The sequence below is a fragment of the Epinephelus lanceolatus genome, chromosome 13, assembly GCF_041903045.1.
Source record: "Epinephelus lanceolatus isolate andai-2023 chromosome 13, ASM4190304v1, whole genome shotgun sequence".
In the NCBI taxonomy this organism is placed as follows: Eukaryota; Metazoa; Chordata; class Actinopteri; order Perciformes; family Serranidae; genus Epinephelus; species Epinephelus lanceolatus.
Genome location: NC_135746.1, coordinates 30,502,632 through 30,524,269, shown reverse-complemented (window position 1 = coordinate 30,524,269; position 21,638 = coordinate 30,502,632). Strand labels below are relative to the sequence as shown.

Below are 21,638 nucleotides of genomic sequence, written 5' to 3'. Positions count from 1 at the left end.
GAGATGGCGATCTCATTAGACACTGATGCATGCATTAATGCTTTGAGGCGATTTATGAGCAGAAGAGGCCATGTTACTCATATGCTGTCTGACAATGGCACTAATTTTGTTGGATCTGAGAGAGAATTGCGTGAGGCTCTTGCAAAGTTGAATCACAGCAAGATTCAGGGAGCACTGCTTCAACATGGAATCAACTGGAGTTTCAATACACCAGCAGCATCCCATTATGGTGGTGTTTGGGAACGTGTTATTTGGATGATCAGAAAGGTGCTTAATTCTGTTCTGCGTCTACAAACACTGGATGATGATGGACTGTACACAGTTCTTTGTGAAGTTGAGGCCATACTAAATGATCGGCCCATCACTAAGTTATCTGAGGATCCGAATGACCTTGAACCTCTTACACCCAATCACATTCTCCTCCTGAAGGGCAAACCTGCTGTACCACCTGGACTGTTTGTGAAGCAAGATCTGTATGTCAAGCGAAGGTGGAGACAGGTCCAATATCTCTCGGATCTGTTCTGGAAACGATGGGTGCAAGAGTATCTTCCATTGCTTCAGGAGAGGCAGAAATGGAACAAAGAGAGAAGAAGTCTTGTTGCTGGGGACATCGTCTTAGTGGTGGACTCAACAGCTCCTCAAGGCTCTTGGCTGCTCGGTAAAGTGCTGGAAACCTTTCCTGACAAGAATGGTTTTGTGCGATCTGTCCGTCTCAAAACAAAATGCAATATTATGGAAAGACCTGTAACTAAGCTTTGGCTGATGGCAGCCTGTGATGTTTAATTGGTGTTTATGCACTAATATGGTATGTTACGTGCACAACTACCACTCAAGAAGAACATTTGGCTCCTTTTGTTTGTTTGTTTGAATTGTTATGCTTGCACACCATTAACAATTAGGGGCCGGTGTATAGGAGCCAGGTTGTTCATTTTCTGTTTGCTTGTGGGTGTTGTGCATGTTTGAGCCAGTAGGTGGCAGTATCTGTTCAGGCTTGTGGTTTTCTGTCTCTATAGTCAGGTGGGTTAATCAGCGCAGGTGCGCACGCCGGGGAAGCCATACGGTTTTTGACCATGCCATGGCGTGCCAACGCCTCAGGTCAGAGTATTGTTCCTCCTAAGTTATTATTTAAACTTGTTATTATGTATTGAGTATTGGGTAAAACAGTCTATACTTTGCCTTGGCTGTATATAATAAATCAGCACAAAGAAAAGCAAATGTTTGGACATTTTTGCTGTGTTTGTGCACTTACACCAGCACCTATAGCCTAAACTGGCACACATACAAGCCCTTCAGACCAGTATGCGCAGATAGTGACAAAGGAAGCCATTATACATACTATAAACAGAAATCCAAAGTGAAGCAAAAATGAAATGTTTTGGCAATGCAAATCATTTTCATAGCCATTCACTTCAAATTTTTTGTGTCATTTGATAAAGATTATTTATATTTGATGAATATACTTGTCTACATTTCTTTGTATTTTTAAGAGCAAGAACTGGGCCCTTAAATTCCTAAGATGTCTGCCATGTAGTTTTCTTTTTTTGTTTTGTTTTTTAAAGATTATTTTTTGGGGCTTTTTGCCTTTAATGGACAGGGCAGATAGAAATGGGGTGAGAGAGAGAGTGGGGGTTGACATGCAGCAAAGGGTTGCAAGCCAGAGTTGAACCTGCGACCACTGCAGTGAGGCATCACTTCTGGACGTGGGGCGCCGGCACTATCCACTATGCTACCGACGCCCCTGCCATGTAGTTTTCTTAACTGATACCATCACCTTTCAACAACTACAGCATGCATTAACCATGCGGACAGATGAGTCCATAAAAAATTTTATTGTGCAGAGAGCAACACAAGAGAGCACTCGGAACTAAAACTTCCAAAATTATAATAATATTATATTATTAAATGTCATCATGAGTCTACACGCAGGGAAATCTTACAGCTCCACATCAGATCTGGGGAACAGTGCAGGGGGACGATCTTTACTGCTGCAAGACACAAACACACAAATGGACAAGTGTTAAGACAAATGTCTAGAAGTCCAAATATCCACTTTCTAATCTGCTTGTTTGACTCATAGTTGTTATCATGAAGATAAAATATTCCCATATATAATATTACTGTAACATGCAAATGCAATTAGGTGTGTTATGTGTTTGTTTGTTTGTTTGTTTGTTTGTTTGTTTGTGTGTGTGTTTCACCTTGGCTTTCTGGTTCTGGACAGGCAGGTAGAGTTTAAACTCCGCTGGGAGCTCGTCCTCAGAGTACAGTCTGTCTGAGAAATACACTCTCCTTATTCGACAGTTAGCGTGGATCTGAGAGGAAAGCAGGTCAGACATTAGCAACAGAAAGAGGATACAGTGGGGATTCTACAGTCACGCTAGAGTCAGTTGTATCCGGAGACAGCTGGTTCATTGTCCGTCTCTGTTGACTGACCTGTACCCGAAGTGTCTCAATGTAATTGGTCCCGTAGGCCCTCCTGGTGAAGTCTGACAGGTTGAACTGAATCTGGTTCCAGCCATCATCCAGCCTCATAGGCATAGTGCAGATAAACGGATTCACTCGTGTCGTGCTCTGATAGTTACTCGCCCGAAACCGCCGACGAACATTTTTATCATCTAACACCTAGAAGTTGTAAAAGATGGGGAGAAAGTGTGAGTGACCATGAATCCTAACACACACATGTGCTGTATGTTGTGCTCACATATGCATGAGTACATGTTGGTGCCAACAACACATGGAAGGGGGGACTGTATCTGCAGGACTGCCTTCCCTACCTGGACTTCGAAGGTGAAGTACTTCTTGAGATTTTTGATGATCATGACCAGGAAAGGAAGCTTGATGCCCAGTGTCTTCTTTGGGTCTGGGGGACATGTTATATACGTGGTGCTGCAAGGAGTAGAAGAAATAGCAAGATGAGGGGTGCAGGTGACAGTGAGTAGAGCTTCAATGAGCGGAAGATAAAGTTAAACAAACACAAACTCACCTGACATTTGTCCCCTCTACCTCCAACACCGATGAGTGGATGTCATTGTCTGTGATCCTCTTGATGTGACCATTCCTCACCTGTGAAGACACAGACATATTGCTTTTCTTCAAGTTTATATCGAGAACTCAAGCTGTAACTCTCACGTCACAGATATTAGTCCATTGCAGATATATCCATATTGATGTGCAGCAAAGCCAAAGATATGTTTAAGGTAATTTAGAAACAACATTACCATTACATAATGTTTGTTTGCAAACCTGAGAGTTTTTGAGAGTTGTCTACACACATTTTAGGAGTCCTTATCAAAAATCATGTTACCAATTACTTTCAGCTGTTCATATGTATCCATCTCTCAAATATTAACACTGGTATTGGCCTCTTAAATCCTTCATTAGTCAGGCTATAATTAAGATGTGGGAGCAGTCAGTCAGCATGAAGTCAGCAAATATTGTCAGGACTTTCTACATATTAAAAGTGCTGTAAATTAGCTAACCTCAAACTGTCTTAAATAAATTATGACCCTCTTTGTTACTAGTAACTGCTGCTTGGCAAAAGCACCTTTCAGCCCACCTTTTATCCTGCTGTAGTTACATGTTGCATTCTGTGAGAACTAGGAGCTTTCTTAATTCATCATTTTGTGTAAATTGACAACATCATGGTGGTACAAATTTCCATATTTTATCAACGCCGTTGAGAGTTGGCCTAATAATTAAATCTTTATATTTTTTTTTCTATCTAAGTAAACCTCTATCGAGTTCATCTATTTGTCTTTTGCTGTTGCAGGTTTACCCGACGTGTAAAACTGACATGTGTGACGACGTATCCAAAACACACTGCAACAGATATGACAGTTTAAATGTTATTAACCGTTGAGCTCCAACGCTTGCCAGCTTTACCACGGCTAGCTAAGGAAGCTCAATGAGCCTCACAGCACTCAGTCTGAACTGCTGCTCACCTTTTTATCCCATATCTGAAGCGGTTTGCTGCCAATGCTGTACAAAATAGACAAGAATCCGCTTTGAAACGTGTTCTTAAACATCTTCTCTGCTCCTGGTCCACAGTCCTTTTGCAAATGTGTTTACGCCTACATGAAGCTGTTGCTAGCCAACGAGCGTTACGTTTGTTTACAGATTTGTTTCCCGTTTCCAACGCTACCGCTTCCGTGTGGTACAAACTAAACAGTTCCGCTGTCGGAGATTAAAACGTTTCGGTTCGATAAAATTAATATTAGTCGTGTATGATATTGCCAAACCCTTTTTTCCGAGAGCACGTAAAAAGAAAAAGAAAGTAGTGGTAATTTCTTCGTTATTTTGGTGTTGCTAGGGGAACTCAATCTCTTGGCGGTGTTCACGCCGGTTCTTAAATGGTGACGCACCCCGGTCGCCGTGGCAACCAAAAACCTGAGCAATGCGTTCTGTGGGTTTTCTGTTAATGACCTGCTTTATATTAATATTATACTGATATTCAACACATTTAAACTATATATGTTATTAGTGTGGACACTTCTACATCCACACATATATTTCTCAAAACTTTATTCTTATTATTTCAGCACAGTTTCTGCCATTTTTCAATTCATTACTCCTCCTGCATACTTTGTGCTACAGGAACCATTCAACTATCAAAATGTCCGGCTTGTTGTGGACATTTCTACTTTATATTTTCATATTTCTGCTATTTCTACTTTATTGTGATAGAAGCTGTTTTCAACTTTTTTGCCATTCATTTCTATTGGGAAAATCTTCAACTCCTCTTCAGCCCAGTCCACTTTGAATTGCCACTGCTTCCGCATACGTGCAGCTAGAGACTTCATTCAAACTTTAAACAGGTCACAAGAACTTCATCGATACAGCAATAGTTCAGCTCTTTGACATCTATAACCATTCTTTTATAATTGCCAGAGGTGGGAGTAAGTCACACGTGCAAGTCATAAGCAAGTCTCAAATCATAACCTTCAAGTCTCAAGCAAGTCCCAAGTCACTGTGGTGAAAATCAAGCAAGTCAAGTCCTTGCTATAAGCCAAGCAAGTGGAGTCAAGTCATTGCTCAGGTCAAGCAAGTCACACGTCAAATCATACTCACAAACTTATAAAGATAATATAAAACATAAACTGCACCCAGTGGAGGAATGTAAGTAAACACATTTACTCTGAGTCTTTTCTTCTCATGCCATCGTCTACCTCTACTACACTACATATATCTGAGGGCGTTAGTTACTAGTCACTTTACAAATTAAGATTTTGCACTCCAAACACATGAAAATGTGCAAGTGCAGCTGAAACTATGAGTCAGTATTGACAGAAAATAAATTTGCCACTGTCACAATTTCCAGAATTTTTACAAACCAAACATCCATCCACCAATTTTCTAACTGCTTATCCTCTTGAGGGTCGCGGGGGGCTGGAGCCTATTGCAGCTTACATTGGGCGAGAGGCAGGGTACACCCTGAACAGGTCACCAGACTATCACAGGGCTGACATGAAGAGACAGACAACCATTCTCACTCGGATTCACACCTACGGCCAATTTAGAGTCACCAATTAACCTGCATGTCTTTGGACTGTGGGAGGAAACCGGAGTACCTGGAGAAAACCCACAGTGACACAGGGAGAACATGCAAACTCCGCACAGAGGGGCTCCCGCACCCGGGATCGAACCAAAAACCCTCTTGCTATGATGCAACAGTGCTAACCACTACACACCGTGCCGCTTCACAAACCAAACAATCAGTCAAATAATGGAGAAAGTAATCAGCAGATTCATCCATAATAAAAATAATCATTAGTTAATAGTTCAAAATGAGCTCCACTTCAGCCAGCTACAACAGTAAAATCCTATCATTATGAGATCATAGTGGACTGACTGTTCCTGCCTGATGTCCCAACATAAGTCCACTATCTGTGTGTGTGTGTGTGTGTGTGTGTGTGTGTGTGTGACTGTTGTATTATACTGTGGCAGTAACAAAACCTCATCTCAGCTCACGCAGTAGTTTTCCACTCACCCCGCCTATCTACCACACCTACTTGCCAGCCTATCTCCTGTCCACACATTTCCCACTCCTGCTGGTCCACCATACCCTCCTCAACAAGCCAGCTCCACTCACCTGTACCTCATTACTCACTGCCACTATAAAGACCCCAGCATTACAGACACTTGTTGCCAGATTGTTTGGCTGGACCTGCTTCTTAGAAGGTTCTGAACCCCTGTTCACTCTGTGTTTATCAAAGCAGTGCATTTAAGTTCATTCTAAGCTGTCCTGTCTATCATCAGTGCTGCTCAGTCCAACACCCACTCGTCAAAATTTGAAATACCCTATTTTCTGAAACAGGACCTATTATGAGCTTCAAAAGAAAAGCAAATGAGAAGTGGACACACTTGTCTTTTGAAAAGGGAACAAAAAAATGACAATTATTAGAGGAACTGTAAGTTCCTGTGCTTATTTCATCATAACATACAGGGTCAGAAGAAAATGAAGAAGAAATGTAAAGAAACTGACAGCTCATTCACCTCATTGAGGCTTAGTTCTAGTTGGTCCGGCTTGGTTCAGTGTTACACTGTTTTCTGTTATGGTGAGTTCTTCATATGCTTTTATCATGTTGTTTGTTAAATCTCTTAATGAAGCCGTTATTCAAAAGCATTTTCTCTTTCATGTACAAAAAACAAACAAAAAAACATCCAAGTTAAGTAATCAGCAAGTGACGCCTACTTTTCATCATAAAAACAGAAGTATTTCTATATGAGGAAACAGTCGTTCATCAGACGCTGACAGAGAGAGAGCAGAATGTCTGGTTTCAGGTGGACTCAAATGTCTTCATTCCTTATGCTGCTTCATTTGACAGGTGAGACAATATTTTAAAGTGTAACACAGTAGATATGACATTTAGTTAACCCTCATGTTTTTTAGAACGCTGTGGTTGGTTTGTCCTTGCTTAAATTTCACGCTGTGAATAGTTGTGCTCTTATTTCTCAGTCACTTCTTTCACAGCTATAAATGGACAGTACTCTGCCTTCATTGTCAGAGACGGAGATGATGTCACTTTGCCTTGTGAAAATGTGACACACAACCAGAATGAATGTGAAAATACAAACTGGCTCTTCAGTGGTGCCGGAAACACACCATCGGTGGAGCTGGTTAACCTTGGACGGATTGTTGAAAACGCCAAATCAGAGCGACTGAGTGTTACAGCAGACTGTTCTCTGGTTATAAAGAAGGTCACACATGAGGATGTTGGACGTTACAGCTGCAGACAGTTCAGATCAGGACGACAACATGGTGAAGATGCTCAGGTTTATCTGTCTGTTGTTACCAGTGAGTATTTCCATCATAATGTTTTCAGCTCAAACTGTCTTGTTAGAACAATATACTGAAACATTACAATAATTATGATTACAGTGATGAAGTTCATTTTACTCTTGTTGTCTTTCTCTCACAATATCTCCATCTTCACCAGTGGAGGAAGATAAGGACAACGATAACGTGACACTCTCCTGCTCTGTGTCAACATACGGATGGTGTACACAGAGAATGAACTGGCTGTTTAACAGTAACGATATCAGAGATGTAAAGACGTCACAGTCTTACTGCGCGTCCAGTCTTACCTTTATGAACTCTCCCGACACTGACACATCAAGTTATGGATTGTTTGTGTGTGAAACAGTTGATATTTTCACTGGGAGAGTGAAGCAGTTCACCTTCAGCCGCCAGTCCTCAGGTGAGATGAGATGTTTAAACTCTCATTTTATTTAAACGTTTATATCTTTCTCTTTTAGTCACTGCAAATGTACATGAGGTTGATACCTTGCATTATTGTATTTGTTCAGGTGAAGCTGCAACAACAATGGGAACAATTGAAAACGGCACAAAAGCAGACGACACAAGATCACCACAAGGTAGTGATTGAACATGTAGCATACAATGGCATGCAAAAGTTTGGGCACCCATAGTCACAATTTCATTTACTGTGAGTAGTTAAGTAAGTAGAATAGAAACCGATCTCAAAAAGGCATTAAATTAAAGATGGAGCATGCATTTCAACATTTTAAGCAAGCTTCGTGTATTATTTTTGTTTTGTACTATTTGAAAGTGAAAAAAGGAAAGGAGCACCATGCAAACGTTTGGGCACCCTGAGACATTTAAGCTCTGAGACAACTTTTAACAGGGTCTCAGACCATAGTTAGCTTGTTGGGCTTTGGTTTGTTAACAGTCATTGTTAGGAAAGGCCAGCTAATGCAAATTTCAGTCCCTTGTCCCAACAATCAGCAACCATGGGCTCCTCTGAACAGCTGCCTAACACTCTGAGAACTAATATAACTGATGTCCCCAAAGCAGGAGAAGGTTAGCAGAAGATAGCAGAAGTGTTTTTAGCTAGCTGTTTCCTTAGTTTGTGGTGTAATTAAGAAATGGCGGTTAATAGGAACTGTAGTGGTCAAGTTAAGGTCTGAAAGACCAAGAAAACTTTCCGAGAGAGCTGCTCGTAGGATTGTTAGACAGGCAAATCAAAACCTGTTTGACTGCAAAAGACCTGCAGGAAGATCTATCAGACTCTGGAGCGGTGGTGCACTGTTCTACTGTGCAGTGACACCTGTACAAATATGACCTTCGTGGAAGAAAACCTTTCCTGTGTCCTCACCATAAAATTCAGCATCAGAAGTTTGCAGAGGAACATTTAAATAAGCCTGATGCTTTTTGGAAACCAGTCCTGTGGACTGATGAAGTTAGAATAGAACTTTTTGGATGCAATGAGCAAAGGTATGTGAAAGGGTGCAGAATTTTGTGAAAAGAGCATTTGTCTGACTGTTAAACACTGGGGTTATTCAATCGTGCTTTGGGCTTGTGCTGCAGCCAGTGGCACGGGGAACACTTCACAGGTAGAGGGAAAAATGTATTCAGGTAAATTTCAGCAAACTCTGGAGACAAACATCACACCATCTGAAAAAAGCTGAAGATGAAGAGAGGATGGCTTCTACAATAGGACAATGATCCTAAACACAAGTGAAAGGTTTTGCCATGGCCGCCACAGTCCCCCGACATAAACCTCATTAAAAGTCTGTAGATAGACCTCAAAAGAGCAATACATGCAAGACTGTCCAAGAATCTCGCAGAGCTAGAAACCTTTTGCAGGAAGAATGGGTGAAAATCCTCCAAACAAGAACTAAAACACTCTTAGCTGGCTACAAAATGTGTTTAGAAGTAAGCACTGACCATGCAGGGTGCCCAAACTTCTGCTTCAGGTCCCTTTTCCTTTTTTGTTATTTTAAAATTAAAAAGCAATCTTGCTTAAAATAATAAAGAAATGTGTTATCTTTAACTTTTTGCCTTTTGGAAATCAGGTCATCTTTTACTCACTTAGCTAGTCACAGTAAATCATCATTTTGATGCCCAAACTTTTGCATGCAACTGTAACTCTATAAACTCTCTCTGTGTGCTTTGAAAGTATCAAAGTCTCCTAATGATGCATTACTAATGGATGCCACTTTAGCACCAACATAAATTGTTTTGTTTATTAATGTCTTTATTTATTTTTAAAGGAATATTTCAATACTTTTTTAAAAAGCACAGCTTCAGGGTTTCAAAGAGAACAGAAAGCTGCAACTAAAATGTTTTTATTATCTTTTCAGACTGGTGGAGATACACCATTGTGTGTGTGTGTTTAGCAGCACTGATAATAACTGTTGTGGCTGTTAACATACGGACAAAAACTAAAGGTGAGAGTATCCAGTGGTTAAACTTTAAGACAGGGGTTTCAATATATCTGGATTTTCCCTGTGGAAGCTTAAGTCAGCTCTTTGTCTTTTCAGGGAACAAAACACAAATGGGTGAAAATCAGGTGAGTTTTAAAACTAACAATTATTTGTGATTCTTTAGTTGAAGCTTAATACGATAATCGTAAATGCCCGCTGGCTGATGAGAAACTCTCTTTTATTGTAAAGCAAATAAAACTGTGAACAGACAACCCACCAACTGTTATCTATTAATTAAAGGTTGGTAGACACAGATTGGTGCACCAAAATAGAGTCCTGTCAACTTCAAACCAGTAAGAAGAGAACATAGAAAACATACCGAAAACCGTGTGCTCATGTAACATCCCATCACTCATCATTAGCAGCTGAGTGAAAAAATACATTTTCAGGTCCTTTAAGCGAGGTGAATGATACTATTACAAAATAGTTTTAAGGATTATGTGAAGGTTTATCATCAGTGTTTTCATCAGTGTCTACCACACTTATAATATTGGTTAAGTGTTAACATGCTAACATTTGCTAATTAACACGAAGTACAGCTGAGGCTGGGAGGATTGTTGGTAGTCAGCCCAGTCACCAGATGAAAACATCTGCATTATACATTTATGCAAACCACTAACAACTCACATACGTATCATATCAACGATTCCAAAATGACCTAATGTATAAGCTGACTTTTGTTATTGGGAGGTGGAGTGGATGGTGAATAGCATGCTCCCTAGGTGATGATGTTTAGGCGTTTTCCAGTGCCAGCCTTTCCAACACATTTTCAATTCGACCTTGTCACTTATTGACATTTGGTCATGGACTTTCCACATCCAGATACGATGTGCAAGGTACCCTGAGTGTGTTGGATGTTGACATTCTGTGACGCCGACTCAGGTTCTGTATGTTAAACACACAACGTCGGTACAACATCTTGAATTGAAGTTTTTTTCCTTCAGCAACGAACGCACATGGTTGGGTTTAGGCAACAAAATCACCTGGTTAGATTTAGGAAAACAACAGGGTTTGGCTTTAGAATCTTACAGGACACTGCTCACCCGGGTGAAAGTCAGCATTTGTTGGACCCATCCACTACCGCTCCGTCAGCCTGCCAAAGTTGAACTTTTGCTGCCTTAACTTTACTTTTTTTACCGCCGGATTTCCCCATGACGCTGCCGGGCTCCATTAAACTATTACAGCGACTGGCCGCATATCATGCTAGTGTTGAAGGATGGCTTTTTTTGTCCGTGTCTGATGCTGCAAGTCACTGCCCAAGCACCGGATTTCGACAAATTCAGAGTGAGACTGGGTTGACTTTCATGGTGTTTTTTTCAGCATTTGTGGTACCAAGACATTGTGATTTCAAGACTTTGTGGCATTTTCCAGCCGTGTTTGAGCCACTGAACCTGGGTGTTTTTCACTGACAGATCGCAGTGTTTCCCAGTGGAACTTTTCACTGACCTGACCCTACTTTACTTGCAGCTTTTGTGCTTTGAGTGAAAACATTAGCATTCTCTGACCAAATTTTTGTGCCTAAACCTAACCAGGCCTTTACCACAGCGTTATTGAGACACATAAACTTTTAATGTATCTGCTACAAAATAAAGTACAAATACTACGTTTCTGAGGTTTTTACAAAAACAGTCAACAAAAATATTTTTTTCATGATTGGGTTGCAGTAGTTTTGCATGGATTTGTTCATAAACTAAAGGATTGAACATATTCAAATTCTGACCTGAGGAAATTTCAGGGCATCATCAGTCCTCTGGGGAGCATGAATATCTGTACAACGTTTCATGGCAAAACATCCCACTGTTGTTAAGATATTTTAGTCGGGACCAAAGTGCTGGATGGACCAATCAACATCACTGGCACATCACAAATGAGTTGTGTTAAAACCTCTGAACAAAGTAATATAAACTTAAGATAAAGAGGACAGCACAACCAGAGCAGAACTACTGATGTGTTTTGAAAATCTGACAGGACACTGTTTGATGAACTATTTACTATATTAGCATTCACATTACACACACACACACACACACACACACACACACACACACTTCCAATGAAAAACAAAACAAAACAAAATGGCTCCAATCACTGAGGTTCCCTTGAGCAAAGTACTACAGTAAAAACCTCAGGTGTTTCTTTGGAGCTCCTGACTCAGAATCTCAAATATGTTGTGTTATTTTTTCTTCACAGGTACACAACATTGAAAATGATGGTACAGTTATCTATGAAAATCTGGGAGACCTTGATGCCTCTGTCAGACTCCACTGATCAAAATGGACTGCTTTATATTGTGCTCTTTTTTTGACCAAGTACAGACACTGGCTTGCAGCAAGCGTTTTAGCCTAGCTTCATTTTGGTATGCTGGCAAGTTTCTCACAGAATTAATGTTAGCAACAGCTGATATGACCTGAAGCCTGCGGCAGGGCCAAGAAGGCAACGACCCTAACTCTTAAGCCTTGTAAAGCCCTGGCCTCATGAACTGACTGAACAGAGCTCAAACATCCAGGCCACACTTGCATACATCTGCATGTAATACAAGCAGCAAACTTTATTGGATGATGGAAGTGGTGATCAGCATCTCAGCTAAGGAGGAAAGACTTTATAGGCAGGTGTCATGAAGTGTCAACACATTCTCACTCTGACCAAACGTCACATATCGACGTTTAGGTCGTGGACTACCCACATTGAGATACGATGTGCAAGGTACCCTGGCTGTGTTGGTTGTTGATGTTCTGGGACACCATGCCTAGCTCTGCCTGTTACATTGTAGGACAGACACCTCCCTTTTGGACTTGTTTGGACAGATCAACGAGAGACCACTGGAGGTTCAAATGTTTAGTACTCAACCCCGGAATCACCCCCAGTCTCGACAAACACTTCTTTCAGCCATCCTTAGGCCAAAAAGAGGTAAAAAGTTCACTTGAGATCCCCCCAAAGTTTCAGATGTCTCTTAAAAGGATCCACCCTGGGGGCAACTCACTTGATTAACACCCAGCTAGGGTCTTAAGACAATGCCTCTTTTCTCAACCACATCCTGTCCATTTCTGTCACCCCGGGGAATCACATCCCTCCCCTCTCTCAAAGTTTCTGTGGTAACGAACTTGGCATGTCTGTGGGAAGTAAAATTATACTTTTTGTCCATGTTGTAATGTTGTAAATGTGCATAATCGTTTTTTGTTAGTTGAATGATGTTTTTATTTTTAATCTTGTAAAACAAAATATAAGGAAATTGCGATTTTAGATTTTTAATCCCTCATTTAACATGGAGCCATACTGCCATCTTGTGACGTTAGTCAAAGTGGGTTTTCTCAAGGAGCCCCATATTATATAAGTTAAAATATAGTTGGGTTTATTAATCAACTTGTTTTCATGAATATGTGCTTCTTCATTTTGTTTTCTTTCATTATATATTAAAACTATAGGTTAGTCTAGAGTGTGTGTAACAGTTTATACGTGCACTTTGCTGATACACGCGGTCTAATAATTGCATTAACTTTAAATGGATGTTAAGAACCGATTTTGACCATAATGGGAAGAGTATGTGTCTATCGCGCATAACATGTTAAAGTATATGATCTCGTATAATAGAAGCATTAAGTTTCCTCCAAAATAGAATAATAAGCCTGTTTACAACTAAGAGCCCGCTTTGACAAACCTGCCCACTTTTGCGGGATAAAAACAAGTGGCCTCTGTGCTTCTCGCTCTTCGTTTTTTTGTCTCATCTTCCCTTTTTTCACTTCTCATCTTCTCTACTCTTCTTTTTCTTTCTTTTGTTTCTCTTGTTGTTACGTTTTTCTTACGCTCTTAAACTCAGTTCAATGTAACTCTTTCTTGCTCACAGTCGAAGTATTTTAAACTTTTAAGTTTTACTTATCCAGTTTTTCTTTTACCTCCAGTGCCTTCAGTAACATACTTTAAGTGCGATTTCGACATCCTTATGCGCGTTAATAGTAACTTTGATAACAAGATGGAACAGCCAACAAGATTGTTTTCAACTTTATTATAAGTGAGTAATCATAACAAAGTAGACAAGCGCCTGTTCGATCGGCCTCTTCACACCAGATTCATCGGAGCCAGCAGGTGCCAGCCGCTTGTCACAGTGGTTCTGTTGCCAAACCCAGAGACTTTCTGCAGCTTAAGAGAACCAACGTTTGAAGGTCACCCAAGGGATGCCGCCGTCAGGCTCAACCACTCCTCCACCACTGTGTTCCAGCCAGTTTCATTCTGCTGGGAAGTGCGGGAGCTGCCAAGTGACAGTCTGGGGGCCCTCGGAAAGAAACGTCCGCCTGAATCAACGCTGCTAAGAAAGTAGGAAAATAATTTCTCTAACTCCAGGCCGCCGCTGTGTGGTAAGAGAGTGATGTCGAATAGGAAGCTTAATTATTCTGGTTGTTAGTAGTTAGATTTCCTTAGGTAAATGGTTTTGCGCATCCCTGCGTTCCCAATTTATCTATAGCCACATACTCTCACTATTGCCAAACTAAATAACTCACACGAGTGTTACCTCTCATGTTGATTTTGTGTTATTTCATATCATTATCTTTTGCTATTCATTGACTCAGTTGTTACACATTTAGCTTAAATAAATCTGCATTTATCGTCAAGTCTTTGTCTGTTTATATCTCTTTTTAGCAGGAACTAAGATCCCTGTATGGAGAATTCATAACCCAGATACTGAGATTGATTCATTATTGATAAGCGGCTGTAATCGTCTTTGCCTATGACCGAATCACAGCCGTGGCAATATACAGTACAACATCACACCCTCGAGTGTGATATTGCTTAATTATCCACATTCCACACCTTTGGTCTACCAACGCAAATGTTTTCCTGTATATCTCTGTGTGTTCCTGCTGGAACAATGTCACCTGCGCATTAATGTGTTAAAAATGATCAGGCAGCATTCCTCGTTAGTATAGTGGACAGTATCTTCGCCTGTCAATGTGTCAACAACATAAATGAAGCAATGTGGTGCTACAGAGATGCCCAGGCCAGAAATCATATTCCAGATGAAAGGAAACATGCTTGTTTGATACAGGCCCCAGGAAAAATGCCATCAGCATTATTTTTATATTCTCTCAGTGAAGATGTAATACAAAGATTACCACTCACACTAAAATTGTGACTTTTATCTATCTGTAAAAATAATCGCAATATTTTGCATACCGTGCAGCTCTAATTAAACATACAGGGAGTACAGTTCAAGCTGTTATGTTAATACAAAAAACAGTGGGAAAAAAGTGATGGTTGAGTGTGTTTGACATCAAAACTTCATCTGTAGTTTGGAGGTTTTTTTCATGCTTTATGCTCACTGTGTCACTGTGAACAGGTTTGAGGAAATGGGAATGTGGCTGCAGGGACAGAGAGGCAGAATGTGACACTGCAGAGACGACTAGCTGGACGTTTAAGATGTGTGAAATGTTTCTCATATGCTCACTGTGTCACTGTGAATGTTTGAGGAAGTGGTAATGTGTAGAAAACAGAAGTACTGTACAAAGAAGCCACAGTGACCCCAGCAGTCAGGGGCTGATGTCTTCATGTCTCTGTCTTTACCCACATACAGCCACTTCACTGTGTGTCTACACACTCCATATGTCCACACAGAGCAGTTTAAGGTCACCTCATCAGCTATGGAGTCATATTACAGCTACAGTAAGAGCTCATGTACATCCAACATGAACACTTCTGTACACAACCTGAGTTTCTACACTTCTCTGTGTTTTCTTGTCATTTTGGATGTTTGTATATGTTATGTAGACAAATGTTAGAGCCCTGTGCAAACAAACAGAGGTGTTCAGCCTGACTGAGAGAAAGTTTACTATGAGAGAGAGAGAGAGAGAGAGAGAGAGAGAGAGAGAGAGAGAGAGAGAGAGAAAGCATCCAAAAGCATTCCAGTCCTTCATTTTGACATAATATTTATATTCTAATGGACCTCGTGCTCTAACCAGGCTCTTGAAAGCTAGTAAAGAATTACACCTCTGCCCTCTTTCCATTTTGTCTTTCCTACTTAAAGGAAAGGCGACCCCTTTTCTCCTTTTTCCCATAGTAAAAAGAAAAGAGAAGTCTACAATAATGCTCTGTAATTTTATCAACAGATTTGCTGGGGGTTCGACCACAGCCAGGTGGTGACACAAAGTGGAGGCCACCAGATTTTTAATGATAAGGGTACGCCCTCTGTACATGTCTGGGGTACAAGCCAATGCCATTTCTTAAGCCCTCCTTCCATCCTTTCTACAAGACCCTCCCAGTTTTTATAAACCTCTAAATGGTCACTTAGGTGAACACCTAAATATTTGATCTCATTCTTCCACCACTTAAAACCATCAGGTAGCTGAGGCTCATTTCCTCACCATTTACCTGCTAACAAAGCAGCACACTTATTCCAGTTTACTTTTGAGGATGAGATTTTTCTAAAACAATCTGTGATGTGCATTAACTTTTGGACATAACTATAATCTGTCACAGACACCATAATGTCATCTGCATATGCAGAGAGGTGAGAAGGTGAAAAGTTGTCTCTAATTTTTATCCCTCTTAACTCTTTCCTGATCTGACATAACATTGGTTCTATGGCTAAGGAGTAAAGCATGACAGACATTACACCACCTTGCTGACTATCCCTGTTAACCATAAAAGAAGCACTTGAACCACCATTAACTTTTTGTTTTTTTTTAAAGATATTTTTTGGGGCATTTTGGCCTTTAATGTATAGGACAGACAAGCATGAAAGGGGGAGAGAGAGGGATTGACATGCAGCAAAGGGCCACAGGCTGGAGTCGAACCTGGGCCGCTGTGGCAACAGCCTTGTAAATGGGGTGCCTGCTCTACCACTAAGCCACTGACGCCCCAAACCACCATTAACTTTAACTTTGATTGTGGTATCCCTCTTGAAATTGTATCAATTACAAAACTGTTGAATTAGTTTATTTCCAAGATCCCACCATTGCTGAAGGGACACAAACTGAGATTTTCTGAATTTCCATTGTTTCCAGAAAAAAATTGAAACATCTTCTAAAGTGACCATCATGTATCAAAACAGTTTTAACCCTATGGGCCCGAACGACGCAAAGTGTGTCCAAATTCACACCTGTTCTTCTCTATGATTTTCTCATCACAGCAAGGAGACACAAATATCATGTGAAAGCGCAGGATGGGAGCTTTCCGATGATACCAAAACATCATTGTGCTGTCATCCCATCATGCTATAAATACAGATTAATTGTCTACAAAATAAAAACCTGACGAATTTCCTTACAATCCATTATACAGATCTTGTCACTTCATATAGTGAGGAATAATATTATTACTATTTTTCTATTATCTTAGATGTAAATATTGCATGTTTCTTTCAGATAAAACACATTTTTGACTTGTGAATGAGTCAGTGGAATTTCTTGCAATAATGAAAAAATACTGGCAATCATGTCCGCCTGGCACAAACCACATGTTTTGGACAGCTGTGAAGTGACAGAATGTCCCACCATAATGGTTCTTATATTGCCAGATTCCAGAGAGTCTCCTCTCTTCATATATGGCAGAATATGTCTTCTTCCAACTTGCTATGGTGAGATACATGTAAAAATGTAAGAATTTAGTAACACAGATTATTTTTCATTGATATAAAATTTAATATAAAATACAGGCACATAGAAGGAAATCTGAATAGCCCAGACTGTCCTGAAAAAACACAAGATATAGCATGTGCATGTAGCCTTTATAATGACTGTGATATGAGCTTAAAAGTAAGGGCAGTAAAATAACCCCAAAAAAGGCCTAGGGCCCAAGAGCCAGTATGCACTCTGAGGTTTCACCCCATAATAAAGACATTTCCTCCTAACAAACAGTGATAATAATAATAATAATAATAATAATAATAATGATAATAAACTTTATTTATATAGCACCTTTCATACAGGGAGGTGCAGCTCAAAGTGCTTTACAACAAAATAAAAACAGACAAATACAAAAAAAAAAAAAAAAGTGCAAATCCTGCACAATGAAACTAAGAACAATATAATATGTAAAAGATAAAAGTAAAACAACGGAATGCATGGAAGCAGATAAAAAATGTGAAGGATGGGGATCAAAACCAGGGAATAGTGACAGTTAGTGATCTCATAAACCTATGGACACAAGAAGCAAGATCCAGCCTCTGACTCCCATCCTCTGCACCCTCTGCACCCTGAGCAGACCCAGCCTCTGACTCACATCCTCTGCACCCTCAGCAGACCCAGCCTCTGACTCCCATCCTCTGCACCCTTAGCAGACCCAGCCTCTGACTCCCATCCTCTGCACCCTTAGCAGACCCAGCCTCTGACTCCCTCCCTCTGCACCCTCTGTACCCTCAGCAGACCCAGCCTCTGACTCCCATCCTCTGCACCCTTAGCAGACCCAGCCTCTGACTCCCTCCCTCTGCACCCTCTGCACCCTGAGCAGACCCAGGCTCTGACTCCCATCCTCTGCACCCTCTGCACCCTGAGCAGACCCAGCCTCTGACTTCCGAACTTTTCCTGGACAGCTACGCACTAGGTGCCCTTCTTGACTGCAACCAAAACACTTCATTGTCTCTGTCGCTGCTAAAATTGTGAAAACCATCAACTTTAAATGCCATTACAACATTTAGCTCATCATTGTCATTCCTTAGAATCATGTACACTTATCGCCTAAATGAAACAACATGCTTTAATTTGGCTGATTTACAACCTGACAGAAGCATTTTCACTGCGGACACAATCTGACCATGACGTGACAGCTCCCTCTCCAACACCTCGTCACTGATAAAGGGTGGCACAGGAAAACTGTTACATGCGTGTTTCTCAGAGCTATTCCTCATTCAACATCAGCGTTGACTTTATCAGTCGAGTTCAGAAAGATTACAACTGAACTGTTCATCCTGGATGCTGTCTTCAAACTTTCACATCCAACAACCTCCCTGACCACCAAAACCATATATCTTCATGCTAAACATTGTGATGTTAAAGTAAATCTACTAAGATAATCAAGATCTTCTAATATGAATTGGTATATGAGCTAGTGTGTGTTCTCTGACAGATATTGTTCTGGTGGAAACTGAATTTTACTTCACCACCAATACTTCACACACGTCAGGTGCTTGTGCATTTTACCCAGCGGTGGGAGAAGTATTCAGGTCCTTCATTTCAGTAACAGTAGTACCTCACTGTAAAAATACTTCACTTAAAAGTCCTGCATTCAAAACCTTATTTAAGTAAAAGTATATTCAAAAATCTACTTAAAGGAACAACTGAGCATGCTTTGTTTTAAATCAAATATGCAGCACATGAGTTCAGTCTGCTGGGGCAGTTTCAGCAGCATACAGTATGTCATTCATGGTTTTGGAGTAAGATGGTCAACAATCACATATGTGTGTATGTTTGGGTGTTTACATAGTTTTGGCTATGCAGTACAGTGTAAGTGGACAGCAGAGAGCTCCACATGCTGTGAAGGATCTCACTCTGTGGTGACAAATGGAAAAAGTGTTGTGTTTGAAATGTAAAAAAGCTGAGGAGGAGAATTTCTTGCAGTATTTAATTTGGCCAAACAGTTTTTCTGCCTGTAGACTGATAAAGACTATAAACACCAAACACATAAAGATCCATCCCACTCACAAGGTGATAACCATACACTAATCATTTATTCATTAAAGCATAACATGGCTAATCAAATTCACTCAGCAAAAAGCAATATTCAATGAAATGGTATAACAGTACTACTACTACTGTACTGTATATAACTTAGTGTATTCATATAAACCCTCTAATGTGTATTTTATATATTCTATAATACTACTAGACTTCTGGTTAGATGCTAAACTGCATTACGTTGTCTCAGGTTGTATACAGAAGTGTTCATGCTGGATGTACATGACCTCTTACTGTAGCTGTAATATGACTCCATAGCCGATGAGGTGACCTTCAGTGTGGGTTTAGAAAGAGTCAATCCACTACAGAAGCACTAGTTAGGGTAAGTAATGATATTGAAAAAGCATTAAACATGAAAGAAACAATGGTAATTGTATTTTTCGACATAGAAAAAGCATATGATTCAATGTGGAGGGAAGGTTTACTTATTAAGTTAAATCAAATGGGCATTAATGGAAGAATGTATAATTGGATAATGAGCTTTCTGTCAGACAGGAGAATAAGAGTGAAAGTTGGGGCAGAACTTTCAAAAGAGTTTAAAGTGGAAAACGGTACCCCACAAGGGAGTGCAATTAGCCCAGTGTTGTTCAACATAATGATAAATGATATTTTTACAAATGTAGAAGGAGGTATTAGATCAGCTTTGTATGCCGATGATGGGGCCATCTGGATGAGAGGGAGAAATGTTTCTCATGTGATGGAAAAAATAAAGAGAGCAGTTGAGGAAGTAGAGAGATGGTCATATCAATGGGGCTTTAAGATGTCAGTAAATAAGTCCTGCTATATGATGATCACAAGTAAGAGAAAGATTGAGGTGGAGAATATAACAATGTATGGTCAGCCATTAGAAAGGGTGGCTGAATTTAAGTATCTGGGCCTATGGCTTGACAGTAAATATTCATGGAAAAAACAAATTGAGTTAATGGAAACTAAATGTAAAAAAGTCATTAATTTGCTGAAAGCTGTGGCTGGATGTGACTGGGGGGCAGACAAACTCTTCTCTGGCTCTTCTTGACATGTATAGGGCACTCATGAGGTCAATACTTGACTATGGATGCATAGTGTATGGTGCAGCAGCTCAAACATCATTACATAGATTGGACAGATTACAGTACAGAGCATTACGTGTATGCACGGGAGACTACCCCCATTAATGCTCTGTTAATAGAAGCAGGAGAGATGCCTCTGGAGTTACGGAGAGAAAGGGTATCATTAGCTTATTGGATCAAGCTTAAAGGAAGTGGGGCAAAGAATCCAGCTGCACAAGTTCTACAAAGGTGCTGGGAATATTCCAGGTTTCAGAGGAAAGGGTTTGGGTGGACAGGAAATGAATGGGCTAAAAAGTATGGGATAGATAATTTAGAATTCACACAGCCCAGTCCAGTCAGTATGGTCCCTCCATGGATCTACCCTGAAGCAAAGGTGGACATGAATGTTTGTAATATGAAGAAAGAATGGCAACTGAGTGAAGTGGGTGAAAGAACTAGCGAATACCTAAGAACTAGGTATTACAACTACCTCAAAATATTTACAGATGGATCTAAGAACACAAAGGAGTGTGTGGGAGCAGGGGTGTACATACCATTATTTGGAGTGAACATTTCAAAACGGCTGTCAGACCACTTGTCAGTATTCACAGCAGAAATGGTGGCTGCAATTATCAGTCTACAGTGGGTGGAGGAGGTCAGACCAGATAGGGTGGTGATATGTACAGATTCAGTTGCTATTTTGGAAAGCCTACAGTCAAAAAGCATAATCAGGGAAGATTTGTTCATTGAAGTACAGCACAGTTTGTTCAGACTTCACAGGGGTGGAATTGAGGTACAGTTCTGCTGGGTGCCAGCTCATACAGGGGTGAAGGGAAATGAGGTAGCTGATAACCTAGCAAAAGAACATAACAATCACAATACCTTATGGAAAAGGAGAGGGTAAAAAAATGATAAGGGCGATAGGCAAGGAAATTTGGCAGAAAAGATGGGAAGATGATCAGAAAGGAAGAAAATATCACAACATACAAAAATCGGTTATAACAAAAATCTTTAAAGAAAGGAACAGAAGAGAAGAAATCATCATGATGAGGCTTCGAGTTGGTCATACTGGTCTGAATGACACAATGAATTTAATTGGGAAAAAGAATACTGACAAGTGTGAGAGATGTGGTGTTAAGGAAAATGTGGAACATATTTTAATACACTGTCTAAAGTATGCTTCAGAGAGAGAGAGGCTACAGAGGAAAGTCAGAGCAGCGCAGCA

General features: G+C 40.4%; 2 protein-coding genes across 3 annotated transcripts; one reads left to right on the top strand and one right to left on the bottom strand.

Moving 5' to 3' along the window:
• Positions 1-1,810: 1,810 nt before the first annotated feature.
• Positions 1,811-4,168, bottom strand: LOC117271064 (cilia- and flagella-associated protein 20-like). Its single transcript, XM_033649152.2, has 6 exons — positions 3,942-4,168; positions 2,984-3,063; positions 2,775-2,886; positions 2,434-2,622; positions 2,199-2,312; positions 1,811-1,985 (listed from the first exon to the last, which is right to left on the bottom strand). The coding sequence occupies exons 1-6, from the start codon at positions 4,023-4,025 to the stop codon at positions 1,980-1,982; spliced, it is 585 nt and encodes a 194-aa protein (XP_033505043.1). The 5' UTR covers positions 4,026-4,168; the 3' UTR covers positions 1,811-1,979.
• Positions 4,169-6,726: 2,558 nt separating this feature from the next.
• Positions 6,727-14,269, top strand: LOC144466549 (uncharacterized). Of its 2 annotated transcripts, none has more exons than XM_078174017.1 (7): positions 6,727-6,824; positions 6,971-7,294; positions 7,437-7,697; positions 7,807-7,875; positions 9,604-9,690; positions 9,784-9,812; positions 11,917-14,267. In XM_078174017.1, the coding sequence occupies exons 1-7, from the start codon at positions 6,767-6,769 to the stop codon at positions 11,992-11,994; spliced, it is 906 nt and encodes a 301-aa protein (XP_078030143.1). In that variant the 5' UTR covers positions 6,727-6,766; the 3' UTR covers positions 11,995-14,267. The 2 variants fall into 2 exon arrangements, with proteins under 2 accessions (XP_078030143.1, XP_078030142.1); XM_078174016.1 differs by having other exon boundaries at positions 6,752-6,824; positions 6,956-7,294; positions 11,917-14,269.
• Positions 14,270-21,638: the final 7,369 nt, after the last annotated feature.